At 32.3% G+C, this 21128-nt stretch overlaps 1 protein-coding gene across 6 annotated transcripts in view; it reads left to right on the forward strand.

The window, feature by feature from the left end:
* Nucleotides 1–21128, forward strand: part of LOC118201509 (mitochondrial GTPase 1) — a 131376-nt gene that overhangs the window by 11916 nt on the left and 98332 nt on the right. For 3 of the 6 annotated variants that reach the window (XM_085825287.1, XM_085825284.1, XM_085825285.1), the window contains exons 2-3: nt 1225–1289; nt 15625–15819. In XM_085825287.1, the coding sequence (XP_085681413.1) occupies nt 1225–1289; nt 15625–15819 (260 nt within the window). Of the gene's footprint in view, nt 1–1224; nt 1302–15624; nt 15820–21128 lie in introns of all 6 variants that reach the window. The other 3 variants (XM_085825288.1, XM_085825289.1, XM_085825286.1) reach the window with 2 other exon arrangements.

Raw genomic sequence — 21128 nt, forward strand, 5'->3', positions numbered from 1 at the left:
CTCTTATTTTGTGAATTTATGTGGCAATGCCAGTATACAGATTCTAGTTAGATAATTTTAGGAAGTTTTTGAATGCTGTTAAAGAATTTTGTTTGACTGAAGACTTGTTAATTCATAAATAAGGTAAATGGATATTTTCTTTGTGTAGTGCAAAGATGAATTTGTAGTTGCTTACAAAGTTCTTTTTTATAACGATTTAAACGGCAAAAAACAAAAGCAAGAATAAATTTTTCCATATTATAACATCTTTATTATTCTTTGTAGCGCTCGCTAACTCCTTGTGATTTCAGTCATGACAACACTTCAAGCTAAGCAAAAGGTGAAGTGAAAGTAATAGTTATTATCTAGTAAAAGTAGTTGTAGTTATTATGACCAATAATAATTGTTGCCTACAAATTTCCTTTTTTATTTTATTTAATTGTTTGATTTAAAATGTAGTTTATTGAGATTATATATATTTTGTTGGCTGCTCCATTGACTTTTTAAGTGAATATAGTTCGATGTGTACATGGACAAAGTCAAGGGATATATTGTGCAGTTCTCTGATGTTAAGTGAAAATAGATCAATGTGTACACTGATAAAGTTAAGGGAGTGCACAATGCCATTTTTGTGTAATTCCGGGAGGATTTTTTTAAAGTGAAAACAAGTCGATGTGCACATGGATACCGAGTTTGTGCAATTCTTTGTCTTGTTATTTTGGCTTTGTGTAGTGGTGATTTTTGCACCAAAAATGTGTTACACAAGCCAAAATAACCAGTCAAAGAATTGCACAAACTCGGTTTCCATGTACTGCCAAAAATTGCCAAGTTTCACCAAAGGGCACCCATAAATATACTTTTACCTAAAAACCATGATTTTTCAATATTTACCACAATAATGATTTATCCAATAGTAGTGTGATTTGTACAATACTCTTCACTCTTAAAATATAAATGTATCAGTTATGAAGTTTTTTCATTTATGTTCATGTTTTTTATTGTGTTTAAATTTCTGGATTAAAATTTGAAATAACAATTAACTGAAATTTTTTAGATTTGTTTAAATATTTGATTTAGTCAGAAGTTTGATCTCCAATTGCTATTATTGCTATTACTGCACTTTTTACATTTTTGGGAGTACACAATTTATGTAAACTATGGTTTATGAATTACAGATTATAAACAGCTTTATCTTTTGAAACTGATATAATTTGATTTTTATGTTATTTATGTGTGTATTTTCAGGCTTGCTGCAGATGCAAGCTAAATTGGCAACTGTGGATTGCATTATCGAAGTACATGATGCTAGAATATCCTTTTAAGTAATTTTAGCATATACTGAAGTGTATTTTTAAAAGATAAAATAGTTTTCTCAAATATTTATTTTCACTGCTAAAGTATAAAATAATTTCGGTGCTATTCGGTTTCGAGGGCCGTAAAAAATCGTCAAATTAACGTTGATGCCAATGCTGCCAAAAAGAATTGCAGCAACCCTTATAATTGCGGGAAGAAAGGAAGTATAATAGTAAATAACTATCTAAGATTGCTGTTTTAATTTAGATGAAAGGTTAATTTCATACAATACTTTTTTATTATTATAATTTATATAAAAAAGGGTAAACATGACTGAATGGAAGCATAAGAGTAAATAATTATTTCAGATCATTATTATAATTTATATAAAAATTGCTAAACGTAACTGAATGGATGCCTGCATCGCTATTTCGCTACCGACTTTTCGCAAAGCATAATATCATCTCGTTGGTTGTTCAAACGTAATTTTCTATAATGAATGATGCCTTTTCTTTGAACATATTCTCGGTAAAGTGCAGAATCGCTCACTTATTTGTTTGCCGCTTTTTACAAGGGTAAAAACAATTGGATTTTGATCCATTTTCTTTTACTTTTAAAGTGAAAATAGGTCGATGTGTACATAGATAAAGTCAATGGTGTGCACAGTGCCATTTTTGTGCAATTCTAGGATTTTTTTTAAACTGAAAATAGGTCGATGTGCACATGGATACAGAGTATGTGCAATTCTTAAAAACGCGTCAAGCAGTAGGTGATTCTGCACTTTACCCAAAATTCTATTGCCGACTTTTCGTCATGGGCAATTCCCAAATTGTTAAATCCACAGGATATCAAAAAAGGATTTAAAATCAAAAAAGGATTTAAAAATTAAACTAGTATTTCACTGGCATCTTAAAAAATATAGAACTATATAAACTTACGCAATCTGAAATAACGCGTACGCTAGATTTGGCGTGCTGTTAAATGGGCGCTTTTGCTAGATTTGGCGCATACATTTTCGCTGCAATTTTCTTACGGCCCTCAAAACAGAATAGTACCATAATTTCAAATAATTTCAAGTTGCAGAAAAGAAGAAATATAATAAATTGTCAGAAATGCCACCTTTGTCAAACTAAGTCAAAAGCTAAAGTATGATATTTTGGTGTATGAAATTGTGTTTATAACTGAAGTTCTTAAATGTCTTTCAAACTCCTTTGTTCAAATTTTTAAAAATCTGAATATTTTCTGGATCCTTCATTCAAATGGTAAAGTACTTGAAGGAGAAAGCTTTCATTAATCTCTTGGCAGATAGCTGTTTAAGAAATAGTGTAAATCATCCTATATCCATAGCTGTGAGAATTTAGTAAACAAAAATGCATGGAATGAGGAAAAGAAAAAGCACTGGGAGTAAAATAATAAAAGATATATGTGAAAAGTTCATCAGATTTATCTAGCAGTTATCCTTAAGTAGGACTGATTCAACGTCCATTTTTATAAGCTTTTATTTAGTTTGGTCATAGTGTTTCATTACAACATGAAAATGGAAAATCTGGTCCTCACCTCTTAAGCAGAGATATCACCAGAGCCATAGGCTAAAAATTTTGCAAGTTTAAAGCCTAATGCTCAAAGACATCTAAAACCGAATTTAAGAAATTTGTTGAATACCTAGTATGAATTAGATGTATTGCCCTCACTTCTTTATTGAATACAATTTATGTTATACATATTATCATGAAATTAATGATGTGTAAATGTAATAGTCAAGACAAACTTAAATAACACTTTGTTACATTGGAAGAAGAAGTTATAGAATATTGATCGATAACATAAAGCATAAAAATACAGAGGTTATTTCTTATAGATAATAATATCAATTAATACATTTTGTTATAATTAAAATAAGAGGAATACAATCAGTTGATTATGTATACAATTGAGATTCATTATGGTAAATATATTCCATAAAATTAGAGAGAAGAGATCATCCCTTGTCGTTTAATACAAGATTTTTCAGAACTTGTATTAAACTCCTTTGTGTGTGTTGACTCCAAGACTCCTTTGTGCTGTGTTGTGATGTGCTTTCCCTTGGCCTTTGTAGCCAAATCACAAAAGTCTTGGATACATTTCTTCCATTTAATAATTAATTCATTGAGGTTTATCGTATCCTTAATTATTTGTGGGTCAATAGTCACAAAATAATTTCCAAGTTTTTCCTTAAGAAATGGCCAGTCCATTTTAGATAATTTGTATTTTGCACATGAGTTTTGTATAGAATTTTGATATGTAATTTCAAAGTTAATATAGCAATGATCCATAGACAATGGTCAATTGAAGATCTCACGCCTTTTAGTAGGAACGCTTGGACATTCAATTATCATATGAAGTGCGTCCGCTGCTTCCCGTCCACATTGACATTTGCATTTCGTTTCTTTTAACTTGAATCTGTTAATGTAACTTGGAAATGCTCCATGATTGGTTATGATCTGATTGAGAAAGAAGTCGCTAAGATGGCGTTTCTCCAAAACCTTTGGCAAGAGCATATATGTATGTCTTCCTGTTCTTCATTTTGCCAGATATTATTTGCTTTAACTTTTGCTGTTCTAACAATAAAGCTCATTTGTATCTTGCAGTTGATTCTGTTTGACGAGTAGATTCCTTGTTTTGCTGTTTCGTCGGCTTTTTCATTGCCGATGGACCCTTGGTGTCCATGAATCCAATGCAGTTTTGCTTTTGTGTAGAAAGTAGTTTCTTAATTTCAATAATGCTTTTGTTATAAATATCAAACTTTCCCACCGGCTTTTTGCAGGGCTAATTTTGCTCATGCTTGAATTTGCATATGGGTCGATCCAATAATTAACAAGAGAACGTCGTCTGCATATGCTTGAACATGAATGTCCTCGCAATATTCAATTCTTAATGCAGTATTCATGACAATATTCCAGAACAATGGTCTGGAATTGGAACCTTGTACACAGCCTTTCTGTTGTTTCTGAGAGTATTGTTTATTGTTGATCTCATAAATGATATGTCAATTTTCCAAAAGATTTTCAAACGCTTTATGGATATTATATGGACAACCCAGGTTACGCAATTCTTGAAGTAAAAATGGCCACCAGATATTGTTGAAGGCACTTTTAATATCTAATGATATGACATTAGTATAATTATAATTTCTTCGATTATCTTCTATACGGAAAATAATATCTTTAATAGCATTCGCTGAACATTTCCCAGCTGTGAAGCTATATTGTTGTCCACATAGTTTGGGAATGCAAGAAGAAAGATAATCTATTTGTTAATAAGTTATCATAAACTTTACTCCATGAATTGAGTAAACAGATTGGCCGATAAGCATCAGGTAGTTCGCCATTCTATCTTTCTTTTGAAAATAAAATTAATTTTGCTGTCTTCCAACAATCTGGAAAACAGCCGCATCGGAAGAGTTCATTAAAAAGTGTTGTTTGAAGTATAGGATTTGCATAAAAAAACTTCTGCTACTATTTCTTTTGGTAGGTGATCTATTCCAGGTGCTTTGCCTAGATTTAAAGATTTTATGGTATATTCCACTTCTTGTACAGTGAAGGGAATATCATTTGAGGCACCATAGCTATTCTTTAGGTTATTTCGAATTTGCATATGATACTCCTTGTCATCATTTCTTGAGTCTTTGGGAAAATGGTAGTCCATTAAGAGTTTTATTGTTTCTTCAATTGTGCTTGTTTTTGTATTATCTGGTTGTAATAACGCTTTTAATTGCAGAGGAGTTTGCATATTTCCTTTTGCCATATCATAATGTATGCCGAATGGAGAACTTGGACTTAGTCGTTCCAAGTATACTTTCCACATATTTCTTTTAGCTTTCATCAACATTCGTTTATAAAAGCTAGTTCTTTTTTATAGATTTATTTATAATGGGATCTGAGCTCTTCATCATGAGTACATTTTTCAAAACGCTTTCTTTGTGCCGTAATTCTTTTCCATAGAATTGAAAGTTCAGGTGCCCACCAAGGGACTCCTTTGTGCTGTGTTGTGATGTGCTTTGCCTTGGCCTTTATAGCCAAATCACAAAAGTCTTGGATACATTTCTTCCATTTAATAATTAATTCATTGAGATTTATCGTATCCTTAATTACTTGTGGGTCATAATATCCAAGTTTTTCCTTAAGAAATAGCCAGTCCATTTTAGATAATTTGTGTTTTGCACATGAGTTATGTATAGAATTTTGATATGTAATTTCGAAGTTAATATAGCAATGATTACTTAAAGTGACACTGTCCATTACATTTCAATTCTTAATAAAGGCCAAAGAGGATGCTGATCTTGAAGCGGTAATATCTATCCAGCTCTTGCCCCTAGTACAGTTGTACGTTGCGTGGCCTTCCAGATCATTCTCTACAACAAACTTATGTGCAGTTAAAAATTCTCTAAGCATGCGCCCTCTGGGATCCTCAAATGGAGAGGCCCATAGTTCGCTTTTGGCATTCAGGTCTCCTAGAATAAGAATATCATGATCATTATTTAAAAATCTTTTCACTAAATCTAGTAGAGTAATTAAATCTGTTAAGTCAGTGATTGGTTGACTATAACAGTTGAAAATAGAAAGAGTTCTTTGTTCGATCTTAAAAGTAGTAATTATCAAGAATGATGAAGTAAAAGTATTTATATGTGGATTAATCACAATAGTTGCCGTTTCGGAAGTTGGTCTGATGAGTAAATGACTTTAGTTTGAATCAGAAAACCAGCCGTTTTACCATTTATGCAATATGGCTCGTGAATAAAATCAATGTCATAAACGAAGATACACCTCTTGAGCTGTGCGGTGGTGACATGCGATCTTGCTAGGCTTATTTGCAGTGCTTTTAAACAACTGTTATCGTTGTTATTAGCCATAATTTATTCTTTTACATAGATCTTCTATTTCTAGCAATCTGCTGGGGCAATCTTTTGAAAAACTGGAATGCTGATCATTTAGCTGCTTATCGCTATTTGCATTTCTCTCTGCACAGTTGATACATCTCTGATAATTATTTTCACAATTTTTGTGGGAGTGTCCTACCTCTCCACAATGTCCACATGCCTCTTCTGTTTGGCATTGTTTCGAAATATGCCTATACTGGCAGCATTAAAAACACTGCGTGGGACGTATATGTTCTCGTAAATTAAATCTCTCCCAGTTTATACATACTTTGCATAGTTTGAGTAGTTGTTTAAAGACCTCCAGAGAGGTTTCACATACCCAATGGTTAGCATTTTTATGTTTGATTGGAAATTTGATAATTAGTCCATTCCCATTGAGACCTTCATTTTGAGCTAGAATTGCCTCCTTGAATTCTTCTTTTGTAAGGTCTTTAGAAACATCATATACAATAATTTTTGGTGAATGCTTCATGGGTCAAACTATTTGCAGTTCTTTCTTAAGTTCCGGCAGGATGTCTATCTATTTTCCGAGAATTTCCAAATCTTCCTCTTTATTTGTCTCAATCAAGAGACCTCCTTTAGCCACATTTTTGATACGTTTGACTCCAATATGGAGTTTTGTTGGATCAACCATTTGAGAATCTTTTTCTTAATGCTTTCTGATTTATCCCCTTCCTGTGTGGAGTATAAAATTGTAATGTGTTGTTTTTCAGTACGTCTCTGTGTTTTTGATCAATCTCTGGCAGGACGTTTGACAACATCCGCATAAGAGTCTTTAACTTTTTCGTTTTGTTTTTGTATTTGTCCTTCCAAGTGTGCCATTTCAACACACTCTTCAGTTAGTAGATTAAACATCAGTTGGAACTGATGTTGGATGTCTGCCGCTACTGCTCTATTCAAACCTAAACTTTGTTCGTAAGAATTGTCTCTAGGTTGGCTATATATATCTGACCTTCCTTTAAGATATCTTTTGAATCCATTTTATCCATAAGTCGAAACACAGTTTTATTGTCTCTTTAATCACTATTTAATCACTAAGTCTATAGACTGACTTGGTACCCTGGGGTTCACACCAAGTCAGTAAGTAGTAAGCACTTTGTGCTCAGGCTTTAGACCCTCTTTTGTGAGGGAGCCCCCCGACCACGCCAAGGTACCCAAGCACTGGGAAAGTGTTAGAAACAAATAATATATAAAATAACTATAAAATCACAATCGTATTTCGCACGATAATATCATATTAATAACATTTCAATCGCATTTCAAATTCGCTTTCCCCGGGGGAGGGGGTAGTGTTTCATTACAGTCAGAATTTTGTGATTGATTTTTAACGTATTTCCTGATGAGCTGTCAAGTTCAAATTTTGTACATGTACTATTTCTCATTTTTAAAATTTACTCCTCAGGGGCTCACTCTTCATGAATTGGGTGTGGCAATCCCGAAGTATCCTAGCACTTCATGGGATCACCCTCTTGTTGAGTTGGGTGTCATGATCCTGGAGCCCTAGTGATCTTTCCTTCTTTCCTTTTCAACTCTTCTTATCTCTTCCTTTCCATTTTTTCTTTCTGAGGTACTGTTCCCAACACACTAGGTTGGCCTCTTCTTCAGACTGAAATAAGAAGCACTTAATATGTGAGTGTCAATTGACTGATCTTTGAGTCAGAGTTTGATTTCATTTCTGTTTCAGATGAAGAATTTGTCTCTCAGATCAGAAAGTCTGTGCTTCTAGGTGGCTAAAAATACATAAAGAAGGTCAGTGGATCAATACAAAACATGGGATCCTGACTTTCAATGAATGTGACCTGCCTAATTGGGCAAAAATGGAGTATTTGGATTGCCATATAAGACTTTATATAAACCTAACCATATGCAAGGTTTCCAATGTCAGCGTTTTGGCCACTAAAAAATGTCATGATATGGGAAAGTTACATATGCGTACTGCTTTGTCAAGGGTCATGAGAGTGATACTTTTACAGTGATGCCCTATATGTAAATTTCAAATGAGAGCACACAGCTTTTTCGACAATCCTGTTCTAAGTGAAAAACCAAGAAGGAAGTGCAGACTATTAAAGTAACCATAACATTTGCTGAAGCAAGTAGGTTCGTGTCGTAGAGTCAGCTATGCTGAAATAATGTCTTTTGCTGCTGTAATGAAATCCATTAAATTAGTTAACACTCAAACCCTTATTGGAAAGAAAAATAAACAAACCTTCTACCAATATACCAAAAATAATAATGATGCCCAGTACTACTAAAGAAACAGCAATACAAAAAAATGTACAAACTGGTGTAAAAAACCCTAAAAAACTTTCAGAAAACAAAGCAGAAACTCAAAATCTTATGCAGTGAGCTCAAGCTTATTAGAGAGCATGTATTTAAATGATACTAAACCATTAGCATGTCCATGCAACCAGTTCATTCACCAGGATTTGAACCTTGGACTGAACTACCAGTGTTTAGCAACTTTACTTCTCGACTGCTGGTGGACCTGAACTGGATATAGAAATGGGATTGGATGTACCAAAAAAGATCTTTTAACTAAAAAAAAAAAAAAAAAAAACTGAAATGTTTCAGATTTTAAATTACGTCCAAAGGGGCATTTTTTTTAACGTTTTGAGTGTTACCTTTATTTATTAAATATCATGTTCTTTGCACTTAAACCATAAAATTCAGTTCAAGAGCAATATCGCAAAATAATGTTAAATTAAGCATATCTTTAGAATTTCCGATATACACAGTCTCGCGAGCTGGAGATAAAAGTATTTTTTTCTATATAATGTTGCCATTTCTCGCTTTTAAAGCATTGAGTTTGTAAATCAAAAATTCATTAAAATTTTACAAAATATAAAATCTATAATAAAACAAATTCCAAATTTGGGATTTCAGATGCCCATATTCGCAGTAGGATTTCGTCATTCAAAATTCGATGGCTCTATGTACCATTGTTTTATCACAATGCGAGAAATAGACAATCATTTATGCAGATTTTTATTATTTAATTTCTTCAAATATAATGCAGGATTCTAACATTTTGTGGCAACAGTTTGAAAAGTGAACCGACGTTTATGAGTCCGACGCAAAATCGCAAAACGAAAACAATAGTCCTTCAGGGACAAAGCCCCTTTGGACTAAAAAAGTGCATGACAGACATTCCTAATGGCTACTCTGTTGTTGTGGTTTAAACAGAAACCTCATAGATTTAAAAGACCATATTGGCAAATGTCATTGTGTCTGCTTTGCTACACAAGAAGCCAGAGCTGATGATCAATTTGAGCTTCGGAGGTATTCTTTAAGAAATATAAGATTGATAATGACCATATCAGTGGTGGAGTAGGTCTCCTCACTTGAGTTTCCATTAAGTATTCTTCATCTGTCCTCCTGCCCCCAAACTGTTAACACTGCAGCTTAATATTCTAAAGTTGATTCCAGTTTGCTCCGTCTATCTGCTTTTCAGTGATTGTATTGAGCAGCAGGAGCTGGTTGATCTAATAGATTAGTTGCCTAAAACTTTGATTTCAGTGGCCATCTTTTTTTTTGGGGTGGGGCAGTAGGGATAAAAATTCATGTGGAAAGCAAATTGAACAAATGATCAGCGATCATTCTTTTTCCCTTTTGAATACTAGATAGAAAGAGTTCTTCCACCAGCCTGTGAGAATATATTACAGCATTTACCTTGCAATCTGTCTTCACCATCTCTTCTTCCATTTTGCAAAGGAAGCTTGAAAATGAGTTACATAACAGTAATCATTTGCCTATTTTTATTATTTTTAGAGATAAAGGTATAATGTCCCTTTGTAGACATTCCCCTTTTCCAGACTGGGATCTTTCCCCCCTCTTTTCAGAGATTACTGAAGATATGGTGAATGATGTGTCTATAAACAATGTATTGGAAGCCATCACTGAGGTTGTTATGCAGACACCTAAATCTTGTATTCTAATCTATTAAGGATATGGTGAATGATGTGTCTATAAACAATGCATTGGAACCATCACTGAGGTTATTATGCAGACAGCTAAATCTTGTATTCTAATCTCATATACAAGATTTTCAAAATATCCCAACCCATGGTGGAACCGACAGGGCAAGAGACTCAATGACAATAGAGAAAGGTGGTGGGGGGGTAATAAATTTCATTGGCACACTGGGAAATCTCACCGTCTTTATAAAAGCCAAGGCAAATGCACAAAGAGTGCACTGGCAAAGCCAAAGGTTTTGTTAGATATCTTATGTGTCTGGAATAACATCATATACACCGAATAAGCGACCTATGGGCAAAAGTTAGAAAAGTATGTGGATTATTATAAAGGCCACTGACTTTCCTTCCTAGAAATAGATGGCGGAGTGATTAACATTACAAAAGAAATAGCAAGTACAATTGTTGAGACTTCTTGCCATCTCCAGTGGCCCTAATTACATTCCATCAATTCTTTCAGTCAAGCATCACTCAGAGAGCTAAAATTAGTTTTAATGCAGACACTTAAATCTAGTCTGGGCTCAGATGTTGTGAATTATGAAATGCTGAAGCATCTGCCCTGTAAGTCATTGACTGGGCTTCTCATTTTTACAACTGAGTGTGGGAAGAGCATATTTTTCAAAGTGCATGGAAGAAAGCTGTAGTCTTTCCCATAGCTAAGCTAGGAAAAGACTCAAAGAATCCTTCAAACTACTGATCTATCACACTTATGAGCTGTATTTGCAAATTATTTGGAAAAATGGTAAACAGTTACATAGTCTGTTACTTATAAAAAATTAGTGTCATTTAGCCTTATGAGAGTGGTTTCCGCAAGGGAAGAATGACCATCGATATCTTGCTTCTTTTCAAAACCACCATTTGTAAAGTCTGTGAAGAGAAACCATCTATTTACTATCTTCTTTGACACTGAAAAGGCTTATGACAATGCATAATGCATGGAAATATGGCATAATTTGTGATCTTTACACTTTTTGCGTGCCAACATTCGTATCAAATATTTTGATGGAGAGGTCTTTCCAAATAAAATTGGCTGTGTGTTATCACATTTTTTTTTTTTTTTTTTTTTTTTTTTTATCAAGGAGAGGGTGTGCTTCAAGGTTCTGTGTTTAGTGTAACATTTTTTTCGTTTGACTATTCAGTTTTACGAGACCTTGCTACAGCTTTAGGATCATTGTATGTTGATGACTTTCAGATAAGCTGCCAAGTTGTGGATGTGAGACATGTAGAGAGACAATTGCAGATTGCTCTTTACAGAGTACAGAAATTGTTAGCCAAATATGGCTTTATATTTTCGAAGCAGAGGATCATATGTGTGCATTTTTGTCAACAGAGTAGTTTCCATCTCGAGCCTGAGCAAGGGTCACTGATCCCAGTATTAAAGTTCTTAGAAGTGATGTTCCACTGAGAACTAAACTTTCCTTCCTCATGTCCTCTACCTGAGGAAGAAATACTGCAAAATTTTGAATCTGTTAAAAATCTTAGCAAACACCTTTTGGGGTGCAGATTGTTGCTGTTTGCTGTGCAATTATAGAACACATGCTTGCTATAGGTTGGATTATGGCTTAGTTGTTTGGTTGGCAAAGTTTTCAGTTTTGCTTAAGCTTGATCCTATAAGGCTTTGTGAATATGCTTCAGATCATTTCAAATGTCTCTAGTGCAAAGCCTGTATGTTGACAGTTATGAATCCTCACTTCAATTAAGGCATGAGCAGTTATCTCTTTGCCATTATTTTAATATGCTATCACTTACTGACCATCCTTACAAAGTTACTTTGCTTGATGACAGTTACAGTCTAAGTTATGCCTCCTTGGATTGCCTCTAGGGGTTGTTACAATTAACAGTATAAGGCACTTAAAAATGAAGCCAGGTCTGAGTGCCCATTTTCCCTAGTATACTATTGTTTGAAGCACGACCATTCTGTGTGTCTATTTCTTTCTAAGGGTTCACTCATTCATTGAAAAATATCACATGATGGATATTAATACCCGAGCAGTAAAGCATTTTAAAAATCCTCTTTAGAAAACTACAGAGATTTGGCTTCTTAATGTATTCCAAAATCTCGTAAAAAAAGATACTAACAAGTTCTTTTATAAGCAACTCTTTTCCAAGCACAGAGTTAAGGAGTTAAGTACAGTAGTTATATTCCTGTGTTTACAAATGGAATTTAAAGTAATAGATCTCACTGGTGTGTCATTTATTATTGAGAACCACATAGAGGGTACAAGACTGCATGATGCTTGTTCAGCCCTCACCTTGGAATTAACTGCTGTTGGTAATAAATACACAGCATTTAATTCCTCACCTTGGAATTAACTGCTGTTGGTAATAAATACACAGCATTTAATTCCTCACCTTGGAATTAAATGCTGTGTACTACACTTTTTAATTCATATCTAAGCTTCGCCAGAGAAAATTCATTGTATATACTGACTTGTTTAGTACTTTAGAAACTTTTTCTGGTGTGCAGAATACTGTGGTAGGTAATATCGTAAGTTTGCATCTGAAATAAAAAAATTGAGCCATGGGTCCCAGATCCTTTACTGCTGGATTCCTGGACGTGTAGGCATAAAAAGTAACGAGCTGAAGAAAATTATAGCAAAGCCAGCAGTTTTTTATGAATTTGCTCTGGTTTTAAGTTTGTTTTTGAAAATATTTAAGCATATGCTTGGTGCATATAACCTTTCAGATTATGTGCCAAAACATCCATTACCACATCACTATTTTCAGAATTTAATTTGAATTTTTTTAATTTAATGTTTAAATAGTTTTTTTTGCATAGATATTTATTTAACAAATAGACTAAAAATATCAAAATTTTACTGTTTTCAGCATTGAATAGAGTGGAAAAGTCTTTTAAATTAGTTTGAAATTTTTAAATGCATTTCTGAATTTTTAACAAATTTGTTTTTGTGATTTTTCTGATTATTTAACATCTATGATTTTAAAATTTCAACATTTAAAAATGTACCAGATATTTGGAAATTTTCATAGATTATGAAATAAATACTTTGCTTTATTTTACAACAAGAATTAACATATATGTGTCGGATAAAAAATATGTAAATCAAAATTAAAATTTAATTAACAACACTCCCATAATTTTCCCTCTCTATTCTAAAAATCATAATAACTTCTCAGGATTGCATCATTTGTAGATTAATCCATCTCACCTGGCCTGTGCAGTGCTGATGACATGGGTAATTCAGAACTTAAACTCAAAATTTTGAGAACTAAAACCTTTCTAACCTAAACTAAATCCTTCCTCTTGGTGAGCTTCCTTATTGGATAAGTGCACACTTTTAGATTGAACCTGTGTGCTCCTTGCACATTATTTTGCTGTGCTCTCTTTGTAATGCAACAATATCATAAATGTAAATGTTCTGGAAATAGGCATGATTAGAAGTGCCAAGTGAATTGTGGCCACGAATGTCAAATTGAATAAAAATGGAATTTAATGTGCCTGAACTGCCAAGTTTCTTAGTCATTAAGGATTCAAAGTTTTAACATTCAGCGCAGTCACAATTCTTCCTCTTCAGTATGGATCTATGTTCTCTACCAAACCGTATTGCTACATCTTTTTCTTTTTGTCATCACACACACGCACACACACAGACATATATATATATATATATATATATATATATATATTCGGCAATTTTCTACTTTTATTTAAAAATATGTTGCCTTCTCAAGCAGAAGGGGGGGGAGAAATTATTTCCTCTGTTCATTTACTTTCAAGGTTATGATGCCATCATATCACATGTTTCTTATTGTTTTTATATACATAAATCTTAGCATTTACTATCTAAAAAAAAAAAAAAAAAAAAAAAAAAAGTTTGATTAACGTTTGAAAATATTTGCAATGAAATCTACCCTGCCATTTTTTATTTTTTCCATTTCATAAATTTACATACATTTCTTCAGCATTTCAGTTTAAAAATTGGTTATCTTAATTTTATTGTAGTACATAATATTATATTCTTTTCTGAGACTTTAAAATTATAGCTGTTATAAAGATTTGAAATTTTCAGTTATTATAAAACAAACTCTTCACTGTCTTTAAAAACAAGAATGATAAAAACAATATTAATCCTGTGAATCTCCAGAACATTTTAAAAACTAACCATACTTTTATAAGCTTTTACTTAACTCTATAATGGTGTTTATCAATGTGGTCAAAACTTTGCCATGGGTTTTTAAACTTTCTTGATGAGCTGTGGAACTCAAAATTTGTGCACACACTCGTTATGGCTGACAATACAGTTGAAGTGATGTTGTAAAATTTAATGTTTATGAGTAAAGGATTTTTCATGCATATTTCATTTAATGAAGAAACTAAAATTCTGATAATTTTATTGTTTGCATCTATGGGATAGAGTAAGGAAAAAATTCTTTCTTATAAATTTCATATGAGATTTTTAATGTAGTTAATTTCTGATTTTTTAGCAATTTAATATTTAACATAACAGAACAGCTGGAAGAAATTATTAGTTCTAATTGAAAAATGATTTTTCAATTGAATAATTTGATGGATAGTGTGTCATTGAGATGAAAAAAAAAAAAAAAAAAAAGTTAAAAGAAGGTTTTTAAAAACAAGTTGTTATTTAAAACTCATAAAATTATTAATGAATGAAAATGAGAAAAATAATTTAGTTTATAGTTTAATGAAAACAATAGATTAAATAATTTTTACAGAATTCGTTTACAATTTTATATTCCAAATAATAAGAACATGGGTGCCTAAATAACAAAATCTATTAATTTAATTGCATTTTCAAAGGTAGAAATAATTTTCTTTATAAATTTATTAAGTGTGCCCCACACATTATTTGTGATGTAAAGTTGTAGATGAATTCTGTAAAGAGAATTAGTTAATCTATTGTTCCCATTAAACTATATGATAAATTATTTTTCTCCTTTTAGTTCATTAGTGATTTTACGAGTTTTATATAAAAGCTTTTTTTTTAAACTTTTTTTCAAAAGTATTTTTTATTAGTTTTTAGGCTTGTTTGATGATTAATTACAGAGAATGAAAGAATTAAAAGTAAGAAAAGTATCGAAATTGCTCCAAAGCATGACTTCATTGTCCTGATGAAAACAGTGGCAATTGATTATAAATATCCTTTCTTTATATCATTATTATTACTAAGAATACAGACTAAGCTTATGATGTATATTTTCTAAAATTTTAAAATTGAGTATTGATTGTCTCTTACTTGTATGTAATTTTATATTTAATCATACATGAATTATGTGAAGACTTTTGCCTTGATTTTTATATTGATTTTACTACATCTGTTGTTACTTTACTATATCCTTAAATATTTTTATTTGGAATTTCTTTAAAATAAATGCATTCATCATGTATTCTATAGTTTAAGAAATAAGTATTTTCTGGTTTATATTAAAAACTATTTTTAAACCAATGTATTACAATATTTATAGTTATATTCCTAACTAATTTACATTCCATTTAGTGGGCGAAATCCTACATTTTATTCAACTTTATATGCTATTAAGCCTCATATTTTAGTCTTAAATAAAAGTGATCTTGCTGACTTATCACGTATAAATGACATCAGACAAGGTTTGTTACAAGAAAATATACACCATGTTTTATTTGCTAGTTGCAAAGGTGGATCCAAAAGTGGAATTAATAAGGTTAGTGTGAAAATATATTGTAAAATAATTTTTAGAACAATATTTATTTTCAAAATATTATATTTAAAAAAAAATTTTTTTTTTTTTTTTAAAGTGCCCAGTGAATTTTTAAGTTGCAAACCTTGATTCTGTATTGTAAATAAGAGCAATCAGGATTATACAAGTATTAAAAATGACATAAACTCTACTTAATAATGGTAAAGAACCACAAAAAATTGTTGCTTTCTATATGCCAGATTTTAATGAATTAGAATAGAATAAAATATTGTTGTTTAATTTCATTTTCAGTTGATAAACTGTTTGCAGTGCATATTTAATTTCTGTTCATTGTCAAAAAAGATTGGTTATAATTTGATATACCAAACAAGATAATAATATTACTAACCAGATTTTATGTAATATACACTCTTAGACAAAAAAAAAAAAAAAAAAAAAAAAAAAAGACGCACCAAGAAAGGAGTTATTTGAATGGGCTGAAAATCGGTAGAAGTGATGTACATGTGCAGAAAAACAAATGATTACAGTGTGAGAAAAATTGGATGGTTTATTGAAGTGATAGAGCTTCACAAAGTGAAAAAGTCAGTAATGCGTTTGTCCACCTCTGGCCCTTATGCAGTGGCGTAGCTAGCATAACTGGTGCCCGGGGCACGATACCTTTCTGGTGCCCCCCGAAAAACATATAGTAATGTAATATATAGAATGTACTCGTAATAAGAATATAAGACAAAAAGGTACTTTTCCATTTCTCTGGCGCAAATCTCGCCAAGCAGACTTTATTGGCGAAAACACATAGTATACACATAAAGAATGTTGACAAATGTTCTAAGAATTTTTTTATTTTGAAGGTATAAACGTTTTAATGTCGTTTAAAATTTTGTAAAAAAGCCTATAAATAAAGACAATACATTTGTAAAAAAAAATAATTTAATGATTTTCAATCATTTCATCATAGAACATCCTGATTCGCCGCTTCATATCACGTGACCCCAAGTGATCTCATCTCACGTAAACTATGCTACAAAAATCTAATTCTCTCAGTAATTGTCTACATTAATTTCAACTTAAGTCTTAATTTGGAATACAAGTTTAAATGCCAGATTTATTTCAATTCTTACGAATAGCTTACTCAGAAATTTTGTAAAACCGCAGTACTTTACTTCGCTAGTGCATTCTAATTAGAATTGATTAATTTAACTCTTGACTCTTACTTTTCTATATTTTCGCCATTGGGTGAGCGGTATGATTGCATCCTAATTGACTTAACTACCACCCGCGAATGGCCTTAAGGCATAAAATTGAACTATCTTGTAAAAATTCTGTGTAATTGTATGCCAGTATTGAAAGAAACATTCAGTCTGATAAGAAACGGCTGCTACTTATTTTGAAAGCGAGACATAAAAGTTTACCAGCGAGGATATTCTGTTTGGCATGAATTGTACCATTACTGACAAAACGGAAAAGTACCGACAAAAATAAAAGATTACAGTACCTAGCTTAAAATATTCTATAATATATTACGAATAGTTACTGCAAGTACTGGTCGACAAAACACCGTACTGTTTTTTGAGATATATAGGAGCACAGGCTCAGGTTAGGTTTTAAATTTGAGACAAAAGAATCTTGTTAAAAAAACCAAGACTGGACTTGGATTCGGAAATCTGTCTGTCAGTAGAAAAATCGGACATACGGTCATCTAGAATAAGTTAAAGATGTTTTTTATTTTACATACTTATTTAATTAAAAAAAAGTACAATTTTCAAACGATTTAAAAGTTCATATATATAAGGTTGCTATATTTATTAATAATATTATATTATAATAAATGAATACAGTTAATTACTATGTATATATTTTTCTTGCCTTGGATGAAGCAAATTTGTCAAGTAATTCATCAAAGTCGATCATTTCAAATTTTTCTCTTTCTACACTTAAAAATGCTAGGTCACTTAAACGATCTTGTCCCATCGTTGATCGTAGATGTGTCAAAATTAATTTTAATTTGCTGAACGAACGTTCACAGCTAGCAATTGATACTGGAATAGTAAGGAATATTTGTAGAGCGACTCTCAGATTTGGAAAAACATCTTCTCCATATGGTATTATAAAGGTGAAGCTGTAATGGAGTTTTAAGTTCAATTTCTTTTCTACTGTGGAGTAACATCTTGCAGTCACATATTTCGACATAGAGTTCTGTTCTTTTATAATCTGTATCATAAAATTCACGCAAATTTTTACAATTCTTTTCAAGATCTTTAGCTATATTACCCTTGTTTAATTAGTTTTCAACGTCCAGTAAAAATCCAAATTTGGAGTTAGGATCACGTAGTCGTGTAAATCACTTATTTATTTCCTGCTGCAGACGATCAAGAACGCTTTTCATAGCGTGAGAAATTTCACTTTCTGCGGAAAGGCCAATGTCTCTAGACAATTCTCCGGGCATTTTTTCGCATCTTCTAACACGGATTGTTGTATCAATACCCAATTTTTCACAGAGATTTAGCCTTTTCTATTGCATCTTGACAGATCTCGTCTCGAATTTCTGCAAGTTCAGTCGCTAATGACTCAAGATCATGGAACGCTTTTCTAAAATTCATTTTGGGATCTTGTAACCTAAGCTGCACACGATCAATTCTCCTCAAGATTTTATGCCAGAAATAGACTAAAGTTATGAAACTAAAATTCAGCATATCTTGCAATAAAAGTTCAGCTTCACTTCTGGTGTCACTTGTGGTAATACTATCCTCTGCTAATTTTTCTAATAGTTCTACTAATTCTCCCAGTCCCCCAACAATAACGTTAACTGCTTCTGCTTTGGCGCTGCATCATGTTTCAGATTCACGTTTAATAATTCCCATCATAATGTTGAACATGAGAAAAATAGATATAGGTTTTCAATTATTCCAAAGCATGTTATAACGATTGGATCTTGCTTAGCTGCAGTGACTCCTACTAAATTTAATGAGTGGTTATCACAATTTACAAATAATTCTTTATTATTTTTTTCCATAATTCTTTGTTGAATGCCAGATATGCGACCTGACATCACAGCAGCATTATCATAACATTGTGATCTACAATTTGTTAATGAAATCTGATCGGAATTTAATTTTTCTAAAATTGTATTTTCAATTGAAGCTGCATCTTTAGCATGTATTTCAATAAATCCTAAAAAATATTCTTTGATGGAAACTTTGCTGTTGGTAAAATCAGTATCTACATACCTAAAAAGACTTGCGATATTTGTTCTCGATGAGTAATGTCAGGAGTTGAATCAAGTAAAAGTCTGTAATATATTTTTTTATGTCACTTATTAGTTGATTTCGAACTATGGATGCCAAAAGATGAATAAATTCATTTTGGATTTGTGGGGATAGGTATGAGACAGTTCTTGGCGTTTCTTAGATGAGTAGTCAAGAACTGTCTCATATTACTTGTCAGTTGATTTTTTAGATGAGTAGCTGGCAGTGGATCAAACAGAGCTACAAGTTTAAGTAAAGGTAATAAGTTTCCGACATTTGTACCATATTGAAGCACTACATTTTCAATATGACCACGTAGAGGAAGAATTTGTATAACCAGATACTTCATACAAGCTAATAACCTTTGCAGTATATTTCGCCACCATTCTTTTTCAGACTGTGTATTTGCTTCTAATGATTCATCGATTCCCATTTTATTAATTAATCTTCTTTCCACATTGTAAACGATTTTCGATGAATTTGACTTCTTTCATGGCTAATCAATTTATCTTTTTTCCTCCATTTATTAAAACCAGATGCTGTTGCGAAAGATGACTGTGTAGCGGAGTTTGATGTAACAAACAGTAAACAAACATTACGCTGCATTATATTTTGGTGAATATAATAACCAAGATCGGTTTATTTCAGTTCCTTCTTCTTCATTACCGATTCATCGAAAAAAAAAAAAAAAAAAAAAAAAAACCCCAAGATTTTGACATTAGACGATTAGTTGATGTTGCTATTGCATTTAGACTAGATTCGTTTTGAAATATGTGGAATCCACGAATAATCATTTCGGTGCGAAGATGGTTCGATATTATTGGACGATTATTAGAGAATTTTAAATAAGCAACATCTTTGAACTCCAGAACGTCTGGAAGTGCAGTGAGTGTTTCTGTCACATTTTTTGTACTTATTAGGTATGGACAGGGATTTGGGACTCGTGAATGTACTTGGGTCCCCAACTTCATCATCTTTAGAGTATTTTATTTGTTGTAATGTATTATCGCATAAACGTTTAGCAGTACTAGAAATACAATTTGAATTTGATTTTAGTTCTTCATCCTTCTTAACTTCTGGTTTTTCTTTTTGTGATTTGTTTATTAACTATAATTCCATTCTTATTCTGGAGTTCTGAGCTTCTTGTTCTAGTTTTCTTTTCCGATTCTGAGAACCACTAAGTTTTTCCCTTGGCATTGACATGCTCTAAATAAAAAATAATTTGCGTGAAGAGAAGTTATTAAAGAAATAAAAAGACATTAAAGGCAATTACATACAATTAAAAATGGAAAATCTCTGCAACTATTAGTAATAGGCAGAGCTGGATGTAAACTTGATGAGGCCCTAAGCTATTTGAAACTGAGGCCCTTTATAAGTCTGTTATACTATATTTTAAATTTTTGGGGGACCCTAAACTATAGCTTGTGTAGCTTATACGTAAATCCTGCACTGGTGATAATAATCCTGCACTGGTGATAGGAAATGGGAGTCTCATTTTTGAATGAAGTTTGTAGGATTCTCCACTGTGTAATGCTAAGTTACTGTTGAAAGTGAAGAATCTTAGAAACTGATAAGCGAATAAACACTTGAGTTCGTATGACAGGAAATAGCAAGATAGAAGTGTAAAAGAACCCTTTATTATTCAAATAAGATTTAACAGAACTCAGTCTTGGAGTTGTACAATAAGGCCGACACTTGGGCTTGAACTGAAGAGACTAAGAATTAGACTACACTAATCTTAACTAAAGAGATGTAGCCGAAGCTATCAAGCTTCTAATGGAATTGGCCCCCTTAACGCTAATTGACTGCGAAGCTATCAAAGGCCTAAAGTACGGCTGAGCGTAACAATAGCTTAAGATAGAGTAGCTGAGTAGCCTAAAAAGGCGGATGCATGCTAACCAGAATCTCTGGTATCTCTCTTCCTCAGGCAGTAAAACTTCGCGGTTATATACTGCTTTTCCTCATTAGTATTCAGACATTATTGTAAAACTGTGTTCTAGTAGGAAGAGGTAAGTTGAAGTTAAGAAGCAACAGGAAGGAAGTTTAACTTAAAATTTAACTATTAATAAA

This window comes from Stegodyphus dumicola, chromosome 10 (genome assembly GCF_044657685.1).
Source record: "Stegodyphus dumicola isolate Sdum_Otavi_A_Nest chromosome 10, ASM4465768v1".
NCBI classification, from domain to species: Eukaryota; Metazoa; Arthropoda; class Arachnida; order Araneae; family Eresidae; genus Stegodyphus; species Stegodyphus dumicola.